The sequence below is a fragment of the Colletotrichum karsti genome, assembly GCF_011947395.1.
Source record: "Colletotrichum karsti strain CkLH20 chromosome Unknown Scaffold25, whole genome shotgun sequence".
Classification (NCBI taxonomy): domain Eukaryota; kingdom Fungi; phylum Ascomycota; class Sordariomycetes; order Glomerellales; family Glomerellaceae; genus Colletotrichum; species Colletotrichum karsti.
This window is the reverse complement of record NW_024065925.1, coordinates 184,583-206,974: the sequence shown is the minus strand read 5'-3', so window position 1 is coordinate 206,974 and position 22,392 is coordinate 184,583. Positions and strand designations below refer to the sequence as shown.

The 22,392-nt window shown below is 54.8% G+C and overlaps 7 protein-coding genes across 7 annotated transcripts; 4 read left to right on the top strand and 3 right to left on the bottom strand.

The window, feature by feature from the left end:
- Positions 1-148: 148 nt before the first annotated feature.
- Positions 149-3,467, top strand: CkaCkLH20_07769 (importin-beta domain-containing protein; the record flags this gene model as incomplete). Its single annotated transcript, XM_038890485.1, has 3 exons — positions 149-486; positions 612-2,849; positions 2,900-3,467. The coding sequence occupies 3 exons, from the start codon at positions 149-151 to the stop codon at positions 3,465-3,467; spliced, it is 3,144 nt and encodes a 1,047-aa protein (XP_038744093.1).
- A 3,294-nt stretch (positions 3,468-6,761) lies between these two features.
- On the bottom strand, positions 6,762-8,126 carry CkaCkLH20_07768 (uncharacterized protein; the record flags this gene model as incomplete). The annotated part of the gene is made up of 6 exons (XM_038890484.1): positions 6,762-6,979; positions 7,038-7,299; positions 7,353-7,430; positions 7,486-7,543; positions 7,592-7,685; positions 7,778-8,126. The coding sequence occupies 6 exons, from the start codon at positions 8,124-8,126 to the stop codon at positions 6,762-6,764; spliced, it is 1,059 nt and encodes a 352-aa protein (XP_038744092.1).
- A 917-nt stretch (positions 8,127-9,043) lies between these two features.
- Positions 9,044-11,295, bottom strand: CkaCkLH20_07767 (ion transporter; the record flags this gene model as incomplete). The annotated part of the gene is made up of 4 exons (XM_038890483.1): positions 9,044-10,002; positions 10,052-10,875; positions 10,951-11,085; positions 11,159-11,295. The coding sequence occupies 4 exons, from the start codon at positions 11,293-11,295 to the stop codon at positions 9,044-9,046; spliced, it is 2,055 nt and encodes a 684-aa protein (XP_038744091.1).
- A 1,289-nt stretch (positions 11,296-12,584) lies between these two features.
- CkaCkLH20_07766 (RTA1 domain-containing protein) lies at positions 12,585-13,906 on the top strand (the record flags this gene model as incomplete). The annotated part of the gene is made up of 4 exons (XM_038890482.1): positions 12,585-12,818; positions 12,869-13,004; positions 13,063-13,436; positions 13,541-13,906. The coding sequence occupies 4 exons, from the start codon at positions 12,585-12,587 to the stop codon at positions 13,904-13,906; spliced, it is 1,110 nt and encodes a 369-aa protein (XP_038744090.1).
- Positions 13,907-15,600: 1,694 nt separating this feature from the next.
- Positions 15,601-17,025, top strand: CkaCkLH20_07765 (uncharacterized protein; the record flags this gene model as incomplete). Its single annotated transcript, XM_038890481.1, has 2 exons — positions 15,601-16,511; positions 16,578-17,025. 2 exons carry the CDS (start codon positions 15,601-15,603, stop codon positions 17,023-17,025), a joined length of 1,359 nt encoding a protein of 452 aa, XP_038744089.1.
- A 1,438-nt stretch (positions 17,026-18,463) lies between these two features.
- Positions 18,464-20,157, top strand: CkaCkLH20_07764 (cyclopropane-fatty-acyl-phospholipid synthase; the record flags this gene model as incomplete). The annotated part of the gene is made up of 3 exons (XM_038890480.1): positions 18,464-18,583; positions 18,686-19,809; positions 19,863-20,157. 3 exons carry the CDS (start codon positions 18,464-18,466, stop codon positions 20,155-20,157), a joined length of 1,539 nt encoding a protein of 512 aa, XP_038744088.1.
- A 320-nt stretch (positions 20,158-20,477) lies between these two features.
- On the bottom strand, positions 20,478-22,391 carry CkaCkLH20_07763 (uncharacterized protein; the record flags this gene model as incomplete). The annotated part of the gene is made up of 1 exon (XM_038890479.1): positions 20,478-22,391. One exon carries the CDS (start codon positions 22,389-22,391, stop codon positions 20,478-20,480), a length of 1,914 nt encoding a protein of 637 aa, XP_038744087.1.
- Position 22,392: the final 1 nt, after the last annotated feature.

The window sequence follows — 22,392 nt, the reverse complement described above, 5'->3', positions numbered from 1 at the left end:
GCGGCATATCAACACACCGAGCGGCGTACACCGGGACACCGAACAACCGGGACGCATACGAACTCGGATCGACCCAGTAACCCGCGAACCACTCGAGAGACGAACACCAAACTTTGCTTCTGCGTGTGTCCGGTAAACCCAGCCCATCATGGAGGACCAGCTGGTTTCCCTGCTGGCCAACACCCAGAGCTCCGAACAGGGCCCCCGCCAGCAGGCCGAGATCGAGCTCAAGCACGCGCGCGCGAACCCGGCCTTCCCTACCTCCCTGGCCAACATCGCCAACCATACCTCCATCGACACCGGTATTCGCCAGGCCGCCCTGAGCGCGCTCCGCCTTTTCATCGAGAGGAACTGGAGCCCCGAGGACAGGGACGCCGCCGAGCCTCCTGTAGAGATCTCCGACGCCGCGCGCGACCAGCTGCGCAACACCCTGCTCGAGATTGCGCTGAGCAACGAGGACAAGAGACTGGTCAAGATTGCGGCAAGGTATGGTGGTTGCGGTATCTACAAGAGTCAATCCCTCCGTGCCGCGGTGTCGTCGACATGACGAAGCCGCACGCGCGCACAACGAATACCATTGAGACGGGTCACTGACATTGTCCACCTTCTAGCTATGCTATTGGCAAGATCGCGTCAGCCGACTTCCCCGAACGATGGCCTCAACTCCTCCCCACCGTCCTGGGCGTCATCCCCACGAGCACCGATACCCAGCTTCACGGCGCCCTGCGCGTCCTCGGCGACATCATCGACGAGAGCCTCAGCGAGGACCAATTCTTCACCATGGCCCGTGACATTGTCAAGGCCGTGACCGAGGTCGCTCTGAACGAGGGTCGCAAACCCAACCTCCGCGCCCTCGCCATCTCCGTCTTCCGCTCCTGCTTCGACCTCATGGATATTGTCAAGGAGGATCACATGAAGGAGGTCAAGGCCTTCGCCGAGGACGCCCTGAAGGACTGGTACCCCTTCTTCGCCCAGGTTCTCAAGACCCGTCTGCCCGACGCCCCGAACGAGCTCGCCAGCGGCCAGCCCGAGAGCTGGAACCACATTATCGCCATGAAGTTGCAAGTCGTCAAGACCCTACTCAAGGTCAAGTCCGTCTTTCCCAACCTGCTGCTGCCGCACAGCACCAGCCTCTTCACTGCCGTCTGGGAGGAGCTCTCTTTGCTCCAGAAGCCTCACGAGGACCTCTACATAGGACACGAGGCCCAGGGCCGGCTCGAGGACTCTGACAGCCTGCCTTACACCCTGGATTTCTTGATCTTGGAGGAGCTCGACTTTTTGAACCAATGCTTCCGTGCTCCCCCTGTCCAGGCAGAGCTCGAGGCTCAGCTGGCCGCCCACGCGTCGGCTCAGGAGACACCTTGGATGGTCGAGGTTATGAAGATGGTTGTTGGGTACTCTCGCATCAGCCGCGAGGAGGAAGAGCTGTGGGACATCGACTGCTCTCTGTACCTGGCTGAAGAGACCTCCGTAACGGCCAACTACACCGCCCGCACCGCTTCCGGCGACTTGCTCATTAAGCTTGGAGAATGGTATAGCGAGAAGGCCGTCGACGGTCTCTTCGGCTACACCAAGACCCTCTTCCCCGGCGACGGTTCCTCGTGGAGAAGTCAGGAGGCCTCTCTCTACCTGTTTAACATGCTCCTGAGCGACTTCCAGGATATGGAGAAGCCCATCCCTGAAGCCGTTTCCTCGGCCTACCTCGGCCTTGTTGACTTCGCTGTCAACCAATCCGAGCAGCCTCTCCTGAGAGCTCGTGGATACCTTGTCGGAGGCACCCTTGCCAGAGGCTTCGCGACGCCCCCCGCCCTCCTCGACCGCATCATTCAGTGCATCACTTCCGAGGAGTCCGAGGTTGTCCAGGTGGCCTGCATCAAGGCTGTTGAGGGCTTCGTTCGCTCTGGCCGAGTGACCGCCGACCGCCAGGTCCCCATCATCAACGCCATTGCTCAGTACATGCAGAACAAGGACCCCGAGGAGATGGAGGACGCTGATGAGCTTCTCGTCACTCTTGCCGAGTCTCTGCGCTCCGCGATCAACATCGACACCAGAATCGCCCTGTCCCAGGACGTCCCATCCGTCGACCTCCTTTTCATGGTTGCCAAGCTTGGCGCCTCCAACTTCCAGGCTACCATGCTCATCTGCGAAGCTTTCGAGGAGATTGTTCGCGCACTCTCCGACACCGCCTCTTACACTGCGCTGTGTGCCAAGATTCTTCCTACTTTGACCGCGGCTTTTAACACTGCCAACGTTACTCAGGATGACCCTCTTGTCACGGTTGCCACCGAACTCCTTACCGCCCTGGTCGAGCACGGCTCTGAGCCCCTCCCCCCCGGATTTGTTGCAGCAACTCTCCCCAAGCTGAACCGTCTCCTCATGGAGTCTAACGAGGGAGAGGTCCTTCGCCCCGGTGCCGAGTCCGTCAAGTACCTCCTTATGCACGACCACCACCAGGTCTTTGGCTGGCACGACGAGAGCGGCCGCTCCGGCCTGGAGGTCTGCCTTCACATCATCGACCGTCTTCTAGGTCCCTCCATCGAGGACAACTCTGCTTCCGAGGTCGGTGGACTCGCGGCAGAGCTCGTCGAGAAGGCCGGCCAGGAGCGTTTGGGCCCTTTCCTGCCTCAGCTCCTCCAGGCCGTCGCTACAAGACTGGCTTCCGCCGAGGCCGCTCCTTTCATCCAATCTTTGATTCTTGTCTTTGCGCGCCTGTCTCTTGTTGGCGCCCACGATGTCGTTGAGTTCCTCAGCCAAATCCAGATCCACGGAAACACCGGTCTCCAAGTCGTGCTGAGCAAATGGCTTGAGAACTCCGTGAGCTTTGCCGGATACGATGAGATTCGTCAGAAGTAAGTCAACCAATCGTCGTCTTCGGGCTGTTCATAACTAACTTCTGCAGCGTCATCGCTCTCTCCAAGCTCTACTCCTTGAACGACCCGCGTCTTGCCCAGACAATGGTGAAGGGTGACCTTGTCATGAACAACAACAATGACGGTAGAATCATGACGCGCTCACGCGCCAAGGCCAGTGAGTACTACGCATCACACCCGCCATTATCAGATACTGACTCTCAAGACCCCGATCAATACACCGTTATTCCCGCCTCCCTCAAGATTCTCAAGGTTCTCATCGAAGAGCTCCTCTCCGCATCAGGTGCCAACGCAGCTGCCAACGCCGCAGCGGTCGCCGCGGCCGCCGAGTTCGCTGATGAGGAGAACGACGACGACGGCTGGGAGGACGAGCCCGAGACCCTCGACCTTAGCTTGGGCGGTGTAAGGGAGGACCTCATGTCCTTCATCGAGGGTTCTGGTGCCCGCCAGCGCGACGACGAGACTCAGGCATATCTGACCGAGTTCTTCCTCCGTGCGGCACGCGAGAACGTGGCCAACTTCCAGGAGTGGTACGGCATGCTCACCGAAGAAGAGCGCGGAAAGCTCAACGAGCTAGCCAATGCTGCGGGCCAGTAGGAAGGCGCCGCGGCGGGTCAAGGTGATGAAGAGGCGTCGGGAGAATCGACGAATCCGACTCAGCCGCAATTGCCGGTAAATTCTGCGAGGATGCGGAATCTGAGAAAGCAGTATTATTTTTGATGCTTCAGCAGCACATTTTGGATGCGCTAGAAATCAGGCGCTCATTCTCTCAACACTCAGCATTGAGGTTAGTGGTGAGAGCTTGCATTGAAAGGGGTATGTATATGGCGACGTCTTCTCACGCGGCTCGTAGCCGTCAGAGGACGTCAGGGTATGACAAAAGGGGCGACGAGGAGGAGAAGGAAGAGGAAGGACACGACTTGTAGATAGAACTCCTTAGAAGAACAACAGGCAGTCGGTGCGCGTACAGGGGGGTACGGTACGGGCTTGCGAACGAATGATGGCTCAACTGGTGCTCATGAGGCGTCGATAATGTTAGATAAACCTTTTTTTATTGCGAATGAGAATACGCTCACGCTTGAACATTCAGGCCGGTCGCTGCTGTTAGTGGGTTGCCGTCTCAGTTCAAGAGATGTAGTATAAATGAGATTTCGCGTTGAAGACGCCTACTTCAAGTTCGGGGGCAACAATAAAGATTTGGGTTACCGTCATGGTTCATTCCATGGGTATTCTCGCTGAGGCGTGGTCACAGGTTCTATGAGACGCGAGGTCATGGGCAGGTGCGAGGGACGAATCAGCCCCGTTCGGCATCGTTGTTGTTGCTCTTGGGTTATTCACCATATGAAAATTGCCTCGTACATCTGGGGGAACCCGATGTACATTCGGCAGCTAGAGAGAGTTCGGCTGGAAGACACGAGGCATGGCGGGCAACTAGGAAAGGGTCGTTGCGGTGATCTTAGGTTTGCGGTTAGAGGTTTGAAGCCGGTCGGGGTCGTTCTTTTCGTCTTTATAGCCCCAGCTGGAACACGCTTGGGTTCTCGTCTGCATTGGTCGTGACGACGCGTATTTGGTGTGAATGGTTCGGGGGGGTGAGAGATTGGGGTTATATAAAATGGTGATGGCGCTCGAGGTCTGTTTTGCAAGAAAAGGAGCACCAAGGGTTGTGGTGAGGTTTTGCGTCTCTAAGCTTGGTAGCTGGGTGGGAGGAGTCGACGTCTTTCCAGGTATGCATTTGCCACAGCTCCGACGGGAGGCGGGAATTGCTGTGATCTTACGTCCAGCACCTTTCGTCCTCTCTTGTGTTGTATAGCAGGTGAATATCAGAGGGTTTCGGGTATTCAATGAAGTTATGAGATAGGCCTCGCGGCCCCAAAACTTTGCGTTCATGAATCAAATATGACTGACTGGGTCATCTGCTTCTGCATGGCAATGTCAGCGCTGGAAGTCGCGAGTTTCAGGTCGTTTTGCTTCGAAGCTCGACGAGAACGCGTGAGTGGCTGCCGCCATAGAACAAGTGCCTGCCGCCGTATTTATATCACTGCAATATGCACAGTTGTGGGCTCTCTTGGCAGGAAGTCAGGCAAGAACAGGAAGGCAATTGGAAGCTGAGGGTTGGCATATATCTCTCATAAGGTCGACGGGATCGAGAACTCGAACGAGCCCAGGCGATTCGGCAGAAATTCACTTGAGTATCCGGAAGCGAGCTATGGGATCGGGATTGTTCTCTTCAACTTTGGATGGTTGAGATTGAATTGGTGTCTTGATATCTTTCGACTGGTTTTGGTGTTTTGTCCGTCATTATCATTTTCACTCTTCAAGTATTGGGTGTGTGTGTTTTAGTGCTCGAAGTGAGTGTCAAGGCTGTTGAAGGTGATACGGCATGACTTATGTTCGAGCTTTTCTGACGCTGACGGAAATCTTGGGTAATAGAACGATCAGCAAAGCTATAGCTAAGCATATCCCACCTGAGCTTTCAATCGACTTGTCCAATGCGTTGGGCTGCATCTGCTGGACTATGTAGTATAGTAACTCCTTGAGTAAGAGATGACCTGGAAAGCGGTGCTAATATGTGATTTTGTCGACTGTCACACGAGACAGATGCGTCGGTTACATGCTTTCACTATATAGGATCAAAGCTGTTTAGGACGATGAGTGCGCCAGTGATCCACACCTTTTCTGTCGCAAAGCCTCGGTGCTTGCGAGTTGAATCCAGCAGGATGCACCGTGGTTCACAGGAAGCTGTCCTCATCCTGATGAAGACTATAGTACTCGCAGAGTCGCCGCTAGCCAGTGTTACTCTGATGTTATCATCCCGGAATAGGCTGCTGCCAATTTGATTGTGATGCTGGATGAGGTGAAGTTATGAGAATGAGAGGTGAGTGAGATGGTTTAAATGCCGCTGTTTCGCGCTTACACCGTACACCGCTCAGGTCAAAAGGTTGAGCCGAACTTCAGCTCAACCAATTGAACGAACCAAGACAGAAACTGTCTGATTCAAGAGGGGAAAAAAAAGCGCACACTCGAGGAGGGCATTGAGACAAGAAAACCATCGGGGTTTGAGCCGCTTGAACTGAGCAAGACTCTTTGCCCGCCCGTGGCAACCCACGCAATCCCACAAACTGGCCAGAATGAGCGACACTCCCCACGCGCACACGACAAGGGCCCAAACTCGCCCAAATTTTTCAACAGCAACAGGCAAGATGGCCGAGCGGTCTAAGGCGCTAGCTTCAGGTGCTAGTCAAGTAATTGGCGTGGGTTCGAATCCCACTCTTGTCATCACCAACGAGCGTGAGCTCGACGTTTCTTTTTGCTCGTCATTATCAATGATTGTTTTGGTGTTGGTATTCTGTGGTTGAGTTTTGAAGTCTTGCGAAGAGTTTTTTTTTGGGCTGACTACTTCTGTGGCGAGCGAGGTTTAGTTCGAGGCGGGGGAAGGCGGGGTTGAGCTTGGCCACCACGCCTTTCCGCGGGGCATAAGAAGGAACGACAGGAGGCGCCGAGATGCAAAGGATGTGTGGGTTTACCATCGACCTGGCGAAATTTGGTTACGAGCACCTACTTAATCATCTGTGTAATATGGAATGGAATTTGGAAATGCATGAAATGCATGAAATGTTGTTGAGTCCTTCCTGCGTTCCCTGGCTCAGACTTCAGATGCAGCCGCCAGACCCACTTGCCGCCGGAGTCAACTCCGCTCCATGATACGCAGCAGCTTCAGGGCACCTAATGCAGTCTCTCGCGCGGCACTACAACCTCTAACCCGGTTTTTAATCGAGCATTTCCAAATAGATGAATAGGTACAGACTACGCGGAAGAAAAATCCATCTAGCTTGAGACAGACGGTCTGCCGGTCTCAATATCTTCACCATTTCTCCGGAACCACGCTGCTAATTACTTGGCATCTGCATCCAGGTTTGTCTGTTCCCTCAAAAACTCATTGTATCTTTTATAAAACACCAAAGTATCGGAAGCCGTCGGTACCACAGCCGGGAAACAGTGAGGCAGGCCGCCGTACGCATACAACTCAACATCCACCCCTGAAGCCCTCAGCGCATCCGCGTAAGCAAAGGCGTCGTCGCGCAGGACGTCCACTCCCGCACATTGTATTACTATCATCATGTTAGCCTGTGAAACATCTCCGCGTTGTAATTTCTTGCTGAAACTTACGTGCAGGAGGGAGGCCTTCAAAGGACTCGGCCAGCAACGGTGAGTGACGATGGTCGGGGACGGCGTTGGGCAAGTAGGCGTCGATGGCGGTTTCCATGAACAATATGTCAAGGACCGGGTTGTCTTTGTTCTGTATGTAGCTTCCATACTCGTACTTTTCCCTCGGGAAGAATTTGGGGTGGCAGATTGACGGAAAATGAAGCACCTGCGCAAGGACACCTGTGATGCCGTTGTCTCTACACTCGATTGCGAGGCAGGCGGCCTGTGACGCGGGGTTCAGTTGATGTTTACCCGGGGCATTCATCGGCGACTCACGAGGTTGGCGCCCGCGCTGCTGCCGCTCAGGATGATCTTCTCAGGGTTAATCCCCAAGATCTCTGCATTTGCTTTGCACTGAACATGAGTTAGAGATGTGCAAAGTTGATACTCAGTTCTCGGAAGAACGCACCCATAGAAGTCCGTCGTAGCTATCATGGAGGCCGCAAGGAAACGGATCTTCTGGCGCCCTGCATTGATGAGCAAAGCAAACGTCCACGAGAAGCTCACAGACTTACTTGCGATAGCACACACTGACGACGACGATGTTCTTGTTCGTGGCGGCGTATACATTCTCAGCGCCGTCGACTTCATGGCGTCCCACGCACCATCCTTGACCCATCTCACAAGTCAGCAAAGCCGCATCAAGAAGCGTTCATCCATAGACTTCGTAAGCTCTCGTTGGACGGTCGTGGTAGTCTTACCACCTCCGTGCATACGATACATCAAGACTGCATTTGGTCTGACACTGGGCGACCTGTATATCTTGAGCTCAATCTCTTGCCCATCCCGAGCCTTGAAATAAAGCAGCTCGGTAACCACCTCTCGGTAGCGATCCGGACCACCGGGCGGTATGGAGGCGTCCGCATCGCCGGCGATTTCCCTCACGGCAGCAAAGGTCGGCTGGGCGCGGAGGGGTGCGTACATGGCGGTGATTTCGGCTTTCGCTGCGGTGTAGTCAGGGTGCTCTTTGGAGAGGTGGCCGTACTTTGGGAGTGGCTGGGAATCGGCGTCTAAGTCGACGTATTCCACCTCGGATTTGAGGTATGTCATTGTGGTCCTGGCGCAAGGGCACTGAGTTGGTGATTGATATTGCGGATGGCTATCTTGGATATTGAGGAGGCGCAACTCGCTGCTTTTGTAACCGTTTAGATCGGACAAGCGGCCGCATCATCATAAGTCTCTCATGCAGCTAGGGATGACCCGATGTGTCTGTCGGCCATCGTCGGGTGATCCCAGTCAAGCGGCTTGATAGGCTACTTGATGTAATACAAACCAATCATTGTTCACCGTTGTGATCTTCACCCATTGTTTTTTTTTGCTCGCATCAATTTGAAAGTCAGCAGTGCGAGGTGTTGTTGTCTAAGGGTCGTCACGATGAATCATCGCCGCTATTCCGCACCAAGGATAGCGCATTACCATGGCCTACTCCAAGTACTGGCGCAAGCTTAGGAAACACCATAGACTTTCTTATGTCTGCCGTCAAGGCTACCGGCCTTGCATCAAGGTGGATGACGATACCGTCTCGGTCTTCGCGCTCACGTTGCTTGTTGGGCCAGCACCATCAAAGACATCATAGACAGTTAGGTCATGGATGCTTCACCGTCACAATGAGTGGAAATGTTACGTTAGTAAGAATTCGCTGAGTAACCTAGAAGAAAGGGCTGACACTCAAACACAATCCAACGCGCAGATTCGTACACCATATACAGCCAGACATAACGTATGAACACAAACACATCCGGATCCATCCATATCTCACGCTCTTAACCAAATGCAGATGCACGCCGAACCAAAAACGCACCGAAAATGCAACATAGGCCAGTTCACATTCACACATTGCACACTATCCTGACATCAAGCCGGGGAAAGCTGAGGATAAGCAAAACGAAACATCTGAGGGGGGGCAAAAGGGCAGCGGGGCCGAGCTTGGAGCTCGGCTGCACATTGTCGCTGCCAAACGGACCAGCTCAAGGGGAGGGAGATCCAGATCGCTGCTGCTGCATCGCCTCAACGAGAGCAGTGAGTTTGTCGATCTTGTCGTTGAGCTCGCTGATGCGGACCTCGACGGCAGACGGGGCGTCGGTCTCTTCGATATCGGCGGCGCGGGTTTGAGGCCTCGAGTGGCTGTCGTTGTACCGGTACGGAGACCTTCCAGGACGGTGGCCTGAAGGCGGACGGTTGACTTGCAGGGCGTTCCTGGACCGCTTGCTCGTTGCGCTGCGAGGTCCCTTGAAGCCGGTGTACTCGGGAAGTACACGGCGGCGGACGCTCTCGTACATCTGGATGACGCCGACGATGGGCAAGTGCGTGGCCTTGAGGAGGATGATACGGCTCTGGCGGAACTTGTCGTCCGACGGGAGGAAGAGCCGCAGCGGGCGGAAGATGACCAGGGCAATGAGATTGAACGGCGGGTAAAAGTGCGTGAGTCGGTTACTAGTCGACGCCTCGAGCACGTACACGCTGTAGACGTACAGGTACTCCTCGCGGGCGTGGGTGATGACGCGGGAGAAGCTGTTGGACAGCATACCGGTCAGGGAACCCATCAGGAGGAAGGTACTGAGGATAATGAAAATGATCATGAGGGTCGGGCCGAAGATCGGGTTGATGTCCTCCATGATTTCGATGCCGACGTAGGAAGAACCGAAGAAGATCTTGGTCAGGATCATGGTCATGTGAGAGAAGTTGTAGGCGTCTTGACCAATGAGGGAGAATGTCGTCAGGAAGCCGAGGTAAACGATGACGACGAGAACCATGAACTTGATGAAGTCCTTGCTCATTTCTTTCAGGCACGGGATGAGGGTACCCCAGTAAGGCGACAAGCTGAGGAGGGAGAAGACACGAGGGACCATGAAAAGGGCCTCAAGAGCGAAAACGTCGAAAGCAAGGTCGGTAATCTCTCTGTCGTGATTTGTGATGCCAATAACCCCTGAAATGTGTTAGTCGTCACGCCATGAATCTCGACAAGGGTTTCTTACGCAGAACGGCAAAGGTGATACCGATGCCTATCATGATCATGTCGAACATGTTCCAGATATCCGTCGCGTAAAAGATAGTACCGGCATCAGCCCATTCGCTGAGCTCGTCGTAGAGGAAAGCAGCCAACCAGATGTACAAGACAACTTCGTTGTGGGTGATGCGCTCGGTGTTCTGCTGGACAAGGACGGAGTAGTAGAGGATGAGGAAGATGAGGAAGAAGAAGGCCTCCCAAGCCTTGAGGTATTTGGGAACTCTCAGACGAGAGAAGACGTCGGTGGTATGAGGGTTGTAGAAGCGGGGCTTCTTCTCGGCATGAACGGAGAGACTGTCCCAGAAGATGATATCTCCGTTCCAAATGCCAGTGACAATCTTCTGCACGACATGCTGGCTGAGAAAACGCTTGGCATCGGCAACGGCTGCAATTTCGAGGGCGTTCAAGTTGGTGAAGGGAGAGGTCGGGTCGTCCTCTTCCTCTTCTTCCTGATCGGCGTGCATGCTCATGGTCAACCTGGACAGGGACGACAAGAGCTGATAACGCTTGGCGCTGCTTCCCGGGCGGACTGAAGCACGTCTGCTGTTCGCGCCGGACCAGCTACCGCCGGAGAGCAGAGGCGAGTTCTCGTTGCTCTCAACGTCAATGTTGGGCGGCGGCGTCTCCGACTCCTTGGGGTCGGGAATTTCATAGAGGCAGTAGTCGACGGCCTCGCGTTCTGACAAGCGAGTGAGAAAGCGCCAAGCGACAATCTCGCATGCATTGGCGCGGGCTTCGCAAAGACCCTTGTTGGACTCGGTCTCGTCGACAGCATAGTGCCATTTGAGAGCGCTAAGAAATGTTAGAAAAAATTGCTGAAAAAGCCAGTTGCATCGAGGTCTTGCATTGTGATGCCGGATGACTTACAGCAAAGCGTTGACGGTGGCCGGGTTGGTGCAGGTGGCATTGAGGTGATCGACCAAGATCCTCAAGCACTCTCCGGCTGCGGTGGTTCTCAGCTGCTCGAAAGTGCTCGGCAGAACAATGACATCGGTGATGTAACTGTACCGCCCGTCAGTGATCGTCTCAAACCCCGACACAGGCACCGGAAAGTCTGAGGACGCCCGAAACTTACACCGAGATCTTCTTCACCACGTCCCTGAAGCTGTCATTCGATTCAATGTCGGGCAGCTCAAACGTGTCGATGCGCATGGACACAGGGCTCATGTCCCGCTCCGCCGGCAAGTTCTTCTTCTTGACGCGAATGGGCATTTTGGCGGCCGCGAGATGGGATTGGTCAATGGAACGAAGGCAACCGAAGCGAGAAAGCCTCCTGCCGGTGGTCTGCAGCGGCGGGCTTGTGACGGAAGGGATGGATGGTAAGCAATTGATGACGGCGCGCCGTGTACTCGCGTCCGGACGACAACACCTCAGCGAGCAGGAAGCAGAAGGAGAGAAGGATGCCGAGCCAAGAAGGACCCCGAAGACGAGATACTGGTCCCTTACCCCCTGCCGTCTGAGTGTGCCGCCTGTCGCGCCTGCTTCTGCATTGAACAGGGGGTAAAGTGGGTCTACTTTAGTGGAAACGATAGAGGGGCGGAGACGCGCGGGGGCGAAACGACAGATGACCATTGGCCCGTGTTATTGATCTCCTCTTAATACAGTTTAGCGCCTTCAGGTGGGCTGCCGTGCTAAGAATAAAAGCAGGGCAGGGCAGGTGCTGCAGAACCTCAGTGAATCTTGAGAATTTCTCTCATCGTGATTTTCAGTGAGAGAAGCAAGAAGCTCTGCTCATATTGATCTCATGTTTTCTTCGCTGTTTCATGAAGAACTCATGTCTCGTCTCATACTAAGACATGCTATCATTTCTCCGAACATGTAGAAGAAGCTCAGTTGAAGATCGCCCCGCACCTTGTCTCTGAACGTTGACGCCAAGCTCATTACCATATCGAAACCTCGACTGACGTTGTGTTTCCAGTATCATTCGCAATGGAGCCGTCTGTTCAGGCTAAACCTGGCTCTGAATTGTCCAGTCGCAGCTCGCATACTCTTCGAATTAGGAAAATGCTCTTGAGATTCATGACTCTCAACACCTGGGATCATGACAATCTGGAGACGCCCCAAAGTAGCTTATTCCAGCCTTTCGGCTACATTCGGGGATAGGACGCGTCAGGAAAAGACGATGCCAAGCCACATATCCAAGAATTCTGCAGGTCCAGGGTCGGCGCGGTCCGCAGACGACGGCTTTCGAATACGAATTTCATCGTGGTTTTCACATTCAAATAAGGTAGCCTAGGGGATGTCTTCCCGTTGCCAAGCCTCTCGAAGGATTTAGAGGCTTTGTTCAGTGACGCGGCGTTGCGTGATGCACCGATGCCAACAACCGAAACTCACCAAAGTCCCATTGCTGAGCCTCGATCAGTCGTCGTGATGGTTACCAATCCAGCTGGTGGTATCGATGAGTTGAAAATGGATATAACCTGAATGACTTCAGATGGAGTTCGGACCAGATGAGACGACAGGCTGAACACACCTCACTTATATCACACTTTAAATCCATCATGTCTACCTTTACCGCAACAGGAACGCCTACGACAACCTTAGTCCCTAGCACCACTTCATCTCTAGAAGCACGATGCACGACGGCACTCCCGGGCAAGTATGGGCACGTTCCAAGCGACGCATGCAACTCTTACTACCCATTCGAGCCCAATTTTGAAGGCAACATCGCTTTCGCTGCGGTTTTCGGACTCTCTATGATTGCACATCTCATCCAAGCATTCGCTTATCGAAAGGTTCGTGACACCGATCACTTGGTTTGACATGTCTTCCTCACACGTGCCAGAAATTCTGCTGGGTGATTGTGGTTGGCGCTTCGTGGGAAACGACAGCCTTCATCCTCCGAGCACTCGGGTCTCGGGATCAGCAGGAGATGGGTTATCAGATTGGCGGCCAGCTCCTCTTCCTCCTTGCACCACTATGTACGTTTCATGATGTGCCGCAGTAACTCACGTGTCCAAGTTGACAGACTCTCGATAGGGATCAACGCGTTCGCTTACATGATGGCGGCCAGACTCGTGTACTTCGTCCTGCCAGACCAGAGAGTGCTCCGAATCAAGGCCACCGCACTCACAAAGATATTCGTAGCGATAGATATCGTGTGCTTTCTCGTGCAGGCCGTCGGCGGCGCCATGATGTCCAACACGGATGTTTCGCCGGACGACCCCATCCTACGCATCGGGCAGAAGGTTTACATGAGCGGCTGCGGTGTCCAGCTCGCCTTCATCATCGTCTTCTGCGGGCTAATGGGGCGGTTTTATGTGAAGATGCGGCGGGCACAGAGGCTCGACCTCAATATGAAACGGGTCAAGGCCCTGGTGTGGGTGATGTACGTGGTATTGTTCCTCATCATCGTAAGTACCCTGCGATCTCTTCTTGCTGTCTGTCCGTCTTTCAAAATATCGCAAAGACGTGTTTGACAAGACGGGATGAACGGACTGAGCTGACACCCGCGGAGATCCGGATCATCTTTCGACTGGTTGAGTTCGGTCCCGGCGCGGACATTGATAACCCTATTCTTGCCAACGAGAACTTCGCGTTCGGGCTGGACGCACTGCCCATGGTTCTCGCGCTCGTCCTCCTCAACGTCGTGCACCCAGGCATCGTTCTCAGAGGCGAAAACAGCGATTTCCCAAGACTGTCGAGAAAGGAGAAGAAGCACTTGAAGCGGGAGAAGAAGGAAGCCAAACAGGCTGCGAAGGCGGAGAAGAAGCAGAGAAAGTCTGGCAAAGTCGTGGAAGACGGCCAGGTCTTCTCTTTGGAGGAGAGACCGCTGGCAATCACTGGCTATGACACGGACGAGCGAACTGATGCGCGAAGGTAGTGAGTGGGTCAGAGCCTGGCCGACGCTGTCTACGGGGACTGTACGATCTTGCTGTTAAGTGATTGCATAGCTAGGGCGTTTGGAATGTGATTGACGGACGTGTGACATATCTGAGGGTCATACATCTGTGGTAATGTTAATGGTGTTGGATAATGCCTAAGAGAGATATGCCTGGAGGATTTTAATAGTGGTTGAAAAAAGTCGTGTTCAGAAAAGAAAATAATTGAGCAGAACAAAAAAAGTTCATCACAGGCTTAGGATGACGATCTGGTGGTTTCTTATGCCTAAGAACGAAGTACGATAATCTGACTGCCTACTGTGCCGAGTTGACAGCACCGCCACGGGGATCCACCCGGACCGGGATTTAGCGCGGGGTAAAAAAAGAAGCCCGGTTGGCGCTAACGGACGGCCGTACTACTGTGTTTCTTAGTACAACTTAATATGGCAATACAGTGTCGATAATTCTGTGAAGGATGCTGAGCCCGGCCTAGTGGAGTGGCAGAGTAAACAAGCGAGAAGGATGCCTCGAATGCCCCTGCCGGACGCGGTGCAAACTCACTTCCTTCAAGCTTCCCCGTCCAGATGCGCTGGGTCTCAACTCCTTCAATGCCCCCCCATCGAACGAGTTGTCTGTTCATTGCCCGTTCGGACCCGACTCACCAAACGTGTCAAACCGGCATGTTGGGCCCCCAAGCTGGAAGCTAAGACATAGCCCCTGAGGTGCACTGGGGGGCTTTTCCGTCAAGCTGGTTCCAACAAAAGACAAACGAACTTTGGGGTCGCCCGCCGCCGTGTGCCTGTATCAGACCATGCAAGCACGACAGCAGAACGACTGGTCTGCCGAGGCGAGATGTGCCGAGTCGACGGCGGCTATTCTCGTTTAGGGACATGACACTCTCGAACCAACAGTCCCCATCATGACCTAGTTCAGGCCATCTTCATGTCAGTTGTGGCCACAATCAATCAGTTCAACCGGACGGTGGGCAGAACACTCAGAAAAGGATTCCTTCTTTATCTGATTCGGCATGGCTTACTCTCTCGCGTGCGCATACTCGGCAAAGTCGCCGTCGGTGCTGGACTTGATGCCTACCTATTTCCAAGTTCTCAGATCCGCACGGACTGGGCCCGGTTGGCGCTTTCGTTCATCGCCACGGCAGAGCGTTTCTAGCGATCAAGAGATCTTCTAACCCCGGTCCTCGCCCCAAGCGGTGCGTCCAACCTGCAGCCGTGATACGACGGTAAGGCATGGTCCATTTTTCTCTTTGGGCTCCCCAGAGCGAAAAGGCGCATGCTTATGATGGGAGGATCTTTGAAACCACTGCTCCCCAATCAGCATCAGCCTTGCCAGTGAAGGCCCCCCGGAACACCCCCCTCGTCCTCCATGCCCTTGTTCCGATCTAAATTGCACCTCATCCTCCGATCCCTCGAAAGGATTCCTTTGTTCTTCTTCGTTGTTTCCTTTCTGCCTACTCTCCTCCGGCCCGCGTCTATTCCTTTCAGGCCTCCTGTCTCTTTCGTTGGTCTTTCCTGGCTTCTGTAACTGTTCTTAATCATACAGGTCCTATCGAGCGCCATCAGTTGGGATCTATCATACCAACAGATCTAATACGTCTTCGCCAAGGATATAGTGTACACAGAAGGAGGGGCTCTTGGAAGGATTCGAAAAGCGGGTGAAGACTGCCTTCATCGCCGCGATGGTATCTCACGACTTCATTTCGCGGCTCCCGCCCGCGGCAGCACTCATGTTGCTTTCGAGTGTCTTCACCCTCACCGATGCGTCTTTGGTCATACCTCAGAAGACGGACAACGCTCAGGAGCACATCGCTTTCCGCACACTAGACGTTCTCAACTGGCCTCTGGCTACACCCATGCCATGGCTCGGCAACCTTGGGAGGAGACAAGATTCTGGCACCAACACCGTCTGCGGTTATCTCGGCGGCGACCCGAACTTCCCAGCAACATGTTCCGCCGGATCTCATTGTGCCATGGATGCCAGCGCCTCTGCTGTTGGCTGCTGCCCGAATGGCGTTGCTTGCACAACAGGTGTTTACACTAGCTGTGTAGACAACAGCAGTCCGACTCAAACAGCCTCCGATCCGTATATCTTCACATGCCAGGGCTCGAACGTATGCTTCAAGAACACCTTTGACGGAGGAGCCTACCAATACGGTTGCGGTACGACGAGTGAGGGTACCAGTGTTGCCGCTACTGCTTCGGGGTTGAGCACGACGGTGTCCATCACTCACATCTCAGGCCTTATCACGAAAGCGGTGACATCGTCGAGCTCTAGCTCATCGTCATCGTCCTCAAGCTCCTCGAGCTCCAGATCTTCATCATCAAGCTCATCCACTTCGTCTGCCTCTTCAAGCCGTACACCAAGTGCCACCCCATCGAGACCGGCAGGAGGCGGTGGCCCTCCGCCGCCACCTCCGCAATCCGTACAAGACGAGAGACTCCGACGCAACGGCGCCATCATCGGCGGAACCATTGCCGGCGCGGCTCTTTTCGTCGGCCTTGTTTCGTTGGCTCTCTGGATGCGCAAGCGCAAGCGCGCAGGAAACCAGCGTCTGGGTCCTGGCCAGGGCAAGGCTCCCTCTTATATCAGGTAAGACCGCATTTATCCCCCCTAATCCGGGCACACATCCCGATCAGAAGCTAATCTGAATTCTAGCCCCGTAACGAACCAGAAGGACTTTGTTGCCGTTCCCGGTGGTGAAATGTTTGATCAGGCGGGCTACGGACACCCTTCCATGATGCCCGGTGCCCACGGTAATACCACGTCCATCACGGGAGGTAACGCTGTTAGCGGAGGCTTCGTCCCAGGCGGCGCTGTAGGTGGCGCCGTCGCGTCCGGCGCTACTCGATCTGGGGACGACGAGGTGCCCTTGACGCAGCATACCGAGATGACAGAGTTCTCACGCGGCTTCAACCACGCCATTGCTCGGGTTGACGGGGACGAGGCACGCCAGGGAAGCGCGGGCGGAAACAGCACCGCGACTGGAACGACTGAGGCGACAGGGAATGAGTCCGGCGCCGGCGCCGGTGGGAACTCTGACGCAGCTGACGCGCCGTTGTGGCAGCAGAACCGGAGGCAGAGCCGGAATCTGATGTGGATGTAAGGTGGGTTCAAAAAGGATGTGTAGGAGTATGAGGGCGCTAGGGGAGTATGACCAATCTAAAGATGGGGGCGTCATGGAGTTGCGAAACATTTGGCGTTAAGGCCACAGTGGCATGGTAATTTCGAAGCTGGAATGCTTCCAATGGCGTATATATCCTGCATCGTACATAATACACTGACAATTGCCATATGCTGGATTCTTCTGCGACGGCGTATAACGAAAGAGACAGTTTGATCCACAGAAAGTTATTTATCTATATCTCAATCACTCGATATTCTCCTCGAGGTATTTCATGTGCGTGGCAGGCATTTTCACTCACAACAGCCTTCGCGTACAGACTGCTTAGGTTGGCAGCGCCGTTTTGGTGAGATGAGATTGGTTGACTTGATGGCAGATAATTAGGTAGTGTGCTGTAGTGTAACGACGATATCCAGCTTATCGGAGTTTGCCAAGGCGCGCATCTCCGCATTCTGAGGAGAATGTCGGAGCCGACTGAGTCCGGTTCCGGGCCGAGGATGGAGGCCGGCTATACGGCCCCACTCCGTCGGGGGAAACCCACCATCGGTAGTCTAATCGGAGCTGGGGTTTTGGAGATTAGCGTCTGACTGCGAAACCGGTCTTGGAATTCGATAACGGACGACGATAAAACGGCTACGTCGACCGTCTGTTACTAATAGATAAGATGATGAGAACGAACACGAGAAAAAGAAAGGAGCCTGTGGATTTCATTCACAACGCACATATTTTTTTGTGAGCTTGGGAGACTTGAATTGCATAGCAACCAGAGAGAGACCCGTCACCTAGCAGCCACTGGAAGTTCAAGATGAACTCAAGTCATGATCGCCAATTTCCCATTTCCTTTTCCAAAGTCCCCCTTTTCCCTCTTAGGGGTCCTCGGTATCTGAGAACTGGGATTCTGAAGATCCAATCACAACGGATGAATAGAGGCATGTAAACCCCAACCAACTGGGAACTTATCACCGGAAGTTCCAGGGGTTTTGGACCATGGGGGACGTGGGCGGTGAAGACTTTTTACGCACTTCGTGGCCTCAACTGACTTGGCGGTACGGTCTGGTTGTGGGGTGTTTTAGCGACCCTTGCGGTCTTTGACCACTCATGTGTAACCTGGAGCTGTTTTTTACAGCCCCCTGCATGAAAACACTCCACTGTAGTGGAACCGTCCGGCCGCCGAAAGACGCGCAATGGTGCCCTCAGGCTGGTTACTAAGATTCGTTGGAACGGTGAGGACCTGGGACCGTCCACACACCCCAGTCGCGGGCGCGTCTAGAATGACGGAATGAGCTCCTGCTTAAATCTGTCCACACGGCCACAGCTCCAACTTTTAACAAAACACCACATCCTCCCCCGAGAGATCGTGAAGAAACATCCCGTGGTTTGAGCTGCGATCCCTCCCGTCCGCAACATCAATTCATTCACCATGGCTTCCGAGAAGCTCAAGGGCGACCAGCTCGAGGGCGACATCACCTTTATCAAGACCCCGCCCCAACCCCCCGCCAAATTCGCTACCAACGAGGACTGCGGTGTCAAGACCACCAACGTAAGTCGCAATTGAGCTGGTTGCTCCTTCCCGCCGTCCAATTGATGCTTATTGAGCTCAATTGGCCTCTTCCGAGCTCAGGCTGACGTGTCGCACCTCTAGTCCCCGGCTATTCACAATGCGCCCCTTCCTGCTGAGGGTCCCGGCCATGAGTCCTTCTCCAACTACCTCCTCGGAGGTCTGGTCTTCGGTGTTCCCTGGTGGCTCACCCGCACTTTCGGAGGCGGCTTGAAGACCTACATCTTCTTCGTTCTCCTCTGCTTCTTCCCCAGTTTGATCGTCGTCTGGATGGGCTTCTCGACCTACTCCCCGCGCATGAACGACAAGGCTAAGCTCCCCGGCCGCCCTGTCGAGCACTACATCACCTTCAAGAACGAGGCCGACCGCAGGAGGTGGAGCGGTCGCAACAAGGTCCCCATCAAGACCTTCTACGAGATGTACTTCGACGGCGAGGTCGACTTCAACGGCGACTGCCTCGAGGTCATGGAGTACCGCCACGACTGGTGCACCTTCCAGTTCACCTGGGCTGTTCTGCAGTTCATTCTCTTCACCTTCTTCCGTGACGTTGCTTTCCACTCTCAGCAACAGGATGAGGAGCAGGTTCAGCCTACCTACGACAGCGGTAACGACCACTACGCCTGGTTCCTCGGCCCTCGCATGATCTACACCAGCGGTATCTTCTCCGACATCACTCGCGAGGAGACCCTTGAGGAGATGCAGGACAACAAGATGGCCATCGTTTGCGAGAAGATCGAGCTCAAGGAGGGCGAGTCTATGCTGGATATCGGCTGCGGATGGGGAACCCTTGCCCGCTTCGCCAGTGTCAACTACGGCGCCCACGTCACCGGAGCTACCCTCGCCCGCAACCAGGCCGCCTGGGGTAACGACGCCCTCCGCCGCGCCGGCATCCCCGAGAGCCAGAGTCAGCTGTTGGTTTCCGACTACCGCGATATCCCCAAGAAGAAGTTCAACAAGATCACCCAGCTCGAGATGGGAGAGCACGTCGGTATCAAGCGCCTCACAACCTTCTTCCGCCAGTGCTACGACATGCTTGAGGATGACGGTTCCATGTACGTCCAGCTTTCTGGTCTCCGCAGGCCGTGGCAGTACGAGGATCTCATCTGGGGCACCTTCCTGAACAAGTACATCTTCCCTGGTGCCGACGCTTCCACCCCTCTCTGGTACTACGTCAGCTGTCTCGAGAAGGCCGGATGGGAAGTCAAGAGGTAAGTTTCTCGAATCTTTGTCGTCATGATTCGTGTGGCTAACATTCCTACAGCGTCGACACCGTCGGTGTTCACTACTCCGGAACCCTCTGGCGCTGGTACCGTAACTGGCTCGGCAACTCCGAGGTCGTCACCGCCAAGTATGGTCAGCGCTGGTACCGCATCTGGGAGCTCTTCCTCGCCTGGTCCGTCATCGCCTCGCGCCAGGGAAGCGCCACCTGCTTCCAGATGGTCGTCGTCAAGAACCTCAACGCGACCGACCGCCTCAACGGCTTCACCTCCCAGTTTGGTCTCTCCGGCGCCCTCGCGGCCGCCAAGGCCAAGGGCAAGGCCATCCTCAAGCAATAAGCGATTGAGAGGCAATTTGCCGAAACGGCTTACACGCGTCAATGGAGGGAAGATTCCAATCCTCTTTTGGTGTTTGGACTCGGAGACTCGGAGTCGAAGGGCTATGTAAAAAGGGAGGGATGGGTGCTTTCACACATACAAAGTTCATGTTTGGTATGAGATCGGGACCTTTGAAAAAGTTTTGGGCTTGAACTAGATGCTGTACAGGTATGGATCGGGTCACATAGAACAGTGCGGCGACGTGACGCGCCGCCTCACGTCCATGTCGCAAGTCTACTTGGTCTCAATGCGAATCACTTTATTCGCATCTCTGTCCTCCGTCAGTGTATGGCAAACTGTACCTCTTCCGGGTCGGTGTCGAGGAACTCGCCTTGCATGATGCCGTCGACGTACGCATCTCCTCGAGAGTAAAATCCTCCTTCAGCTCGCCGCCGCAGCACGATTGGCGAGCTTACCTGCCAGATCAGTGTGACAATATCTCCCGCCTCGAGACCTATGTGGCCTAGCCCAAGCATGCCCTCGCTCGTCTTGAAGAAGGTTCGCTCCCGGTTCTGCAAAGCCCAACTAAATCGCCACTCTCTTCCGAAGGCCGCGATATGGCTATCGTCAAGCGGGTGGGAACAGTCCGGCCGATAACAACCCTTGCCGTGAATAAAGTCACTCTGGGCAGTTGTCAGATTGGCGACATCCAAACTTCCCTTTTGAGATATGATTTGACGTATCTCTTTTGAGTTCTCGACGTCGTCGGTTGCGTAGTATAATGGCTTCGTAGTCCTCCAGATGCGCTCGTCGTCATATCCACCATCAAGTTCTGACCCGACAAAGGCAAGAAAATCCTCGAACCAGGCGTCGGGGTCTTTTACTTGGACTTCTCCGAAGAATTCGTCATCATCTGGGATGTTCATTACCTCGGTGATTTCGTCGACTATATACCCCGACTGAGAAAGAACCCGATTGCTCTGAGCCGGACCGGCTAGGGCACTCTGACGCAGCGATTTCTTCCCCATGGCGTTGTACCTCCTACAATGGTTGATGCGACATGGATGGACGCCCTCAATGCCAATCTTTCGGTAGTCGGGGACCCAGGTTGGCAGTAAGCCGTCGGCCTCGCCCGGCTTGACGGAATCTAGGCCAAATTTCCCGAACGAGTCGTTGTTCAAAGGCATAACCCTCGTGGCCCGGGTGAATATTTCCTCAAATGACTGCGTGTAATCAGCAGAGAGCATTTTGCTCTCCCCCTCCCAGATCACGCCCAGCAGCCCGATCACGATGTCGCGCGGGTCCGACGCGGTGTAGTGAGGCCGCCCTGGCGCCGCGCCCATCACCCAGAGCACGTCCACCAGCTGTGGATTACACCTATCGACCTGCCGGTTGCTGCGCACCTCCAGGGCCTTGATGCAATCCAGGGTTCCGGTCAGCCCGGTGAGATCCCATCCCCCGCATGACACCAACGACATGATCGCGGCGTCGAAGCCCTCGGTCTGGACCGCCTTTTCCCCCACTAGGACTACTGAACGCTGCGCCAGGGCGACCTCTTGGATGATCCAGACCCTGGACCAGTAATCTCGGCCGAGGATGTCAGAGAAACCGGATTGCAGGACGTCTTTGTTCGCCAGGTAGCTGTGAAAGAGGTCTTCAACGGCAACGCCCAACGCCGAGGACGGCCCCTGCACGACACCTTCAGAGCTGCTTTCCCGAAGAAATCTCCCCCTATTGAATCGACACAACTCGATCCTCTTCTTGTGGTCGATTCGGAAAGCCTCAGCGCCGCAAGCGTGAAGCCCGGGTCCATGTGCGGAGATGACGTCCATCGCCTTGTCGGTCTCCGCGGTGCCGGGTCCCAACCACATGTACACCGTCTGCGCGCGGCCGAAGATCTCGCGCATCATGTTGACCTGCTGGCTCTTCTCATCGACATCGGACTGCGCGATGCATATCGCGTCTACCCAGAGCCAACATTCCACGCCGTTCTGCTGCAGTTGGAGGAGGGCGCCGTGCAGGCTCATGGTGATGAGGAAGGGGAGTCCGTTGATTTCGACCTCAGTGGTGTTGGACGCGTCGCCCCAGACGTATGAGAGCGCCGAGTACGCGAGGTCGTCGTCTTCTAGCGAGGCGGACCGGAGCTGGAGTTCGAGCTTCGGGATGTTGCTTTCTTCGCGAGCTTTGGGTTGCGGGATAAGACGGACGAGTCTGATCTCGCGATGATCCGGGTTGAGACGGGCGTGGATGGACATC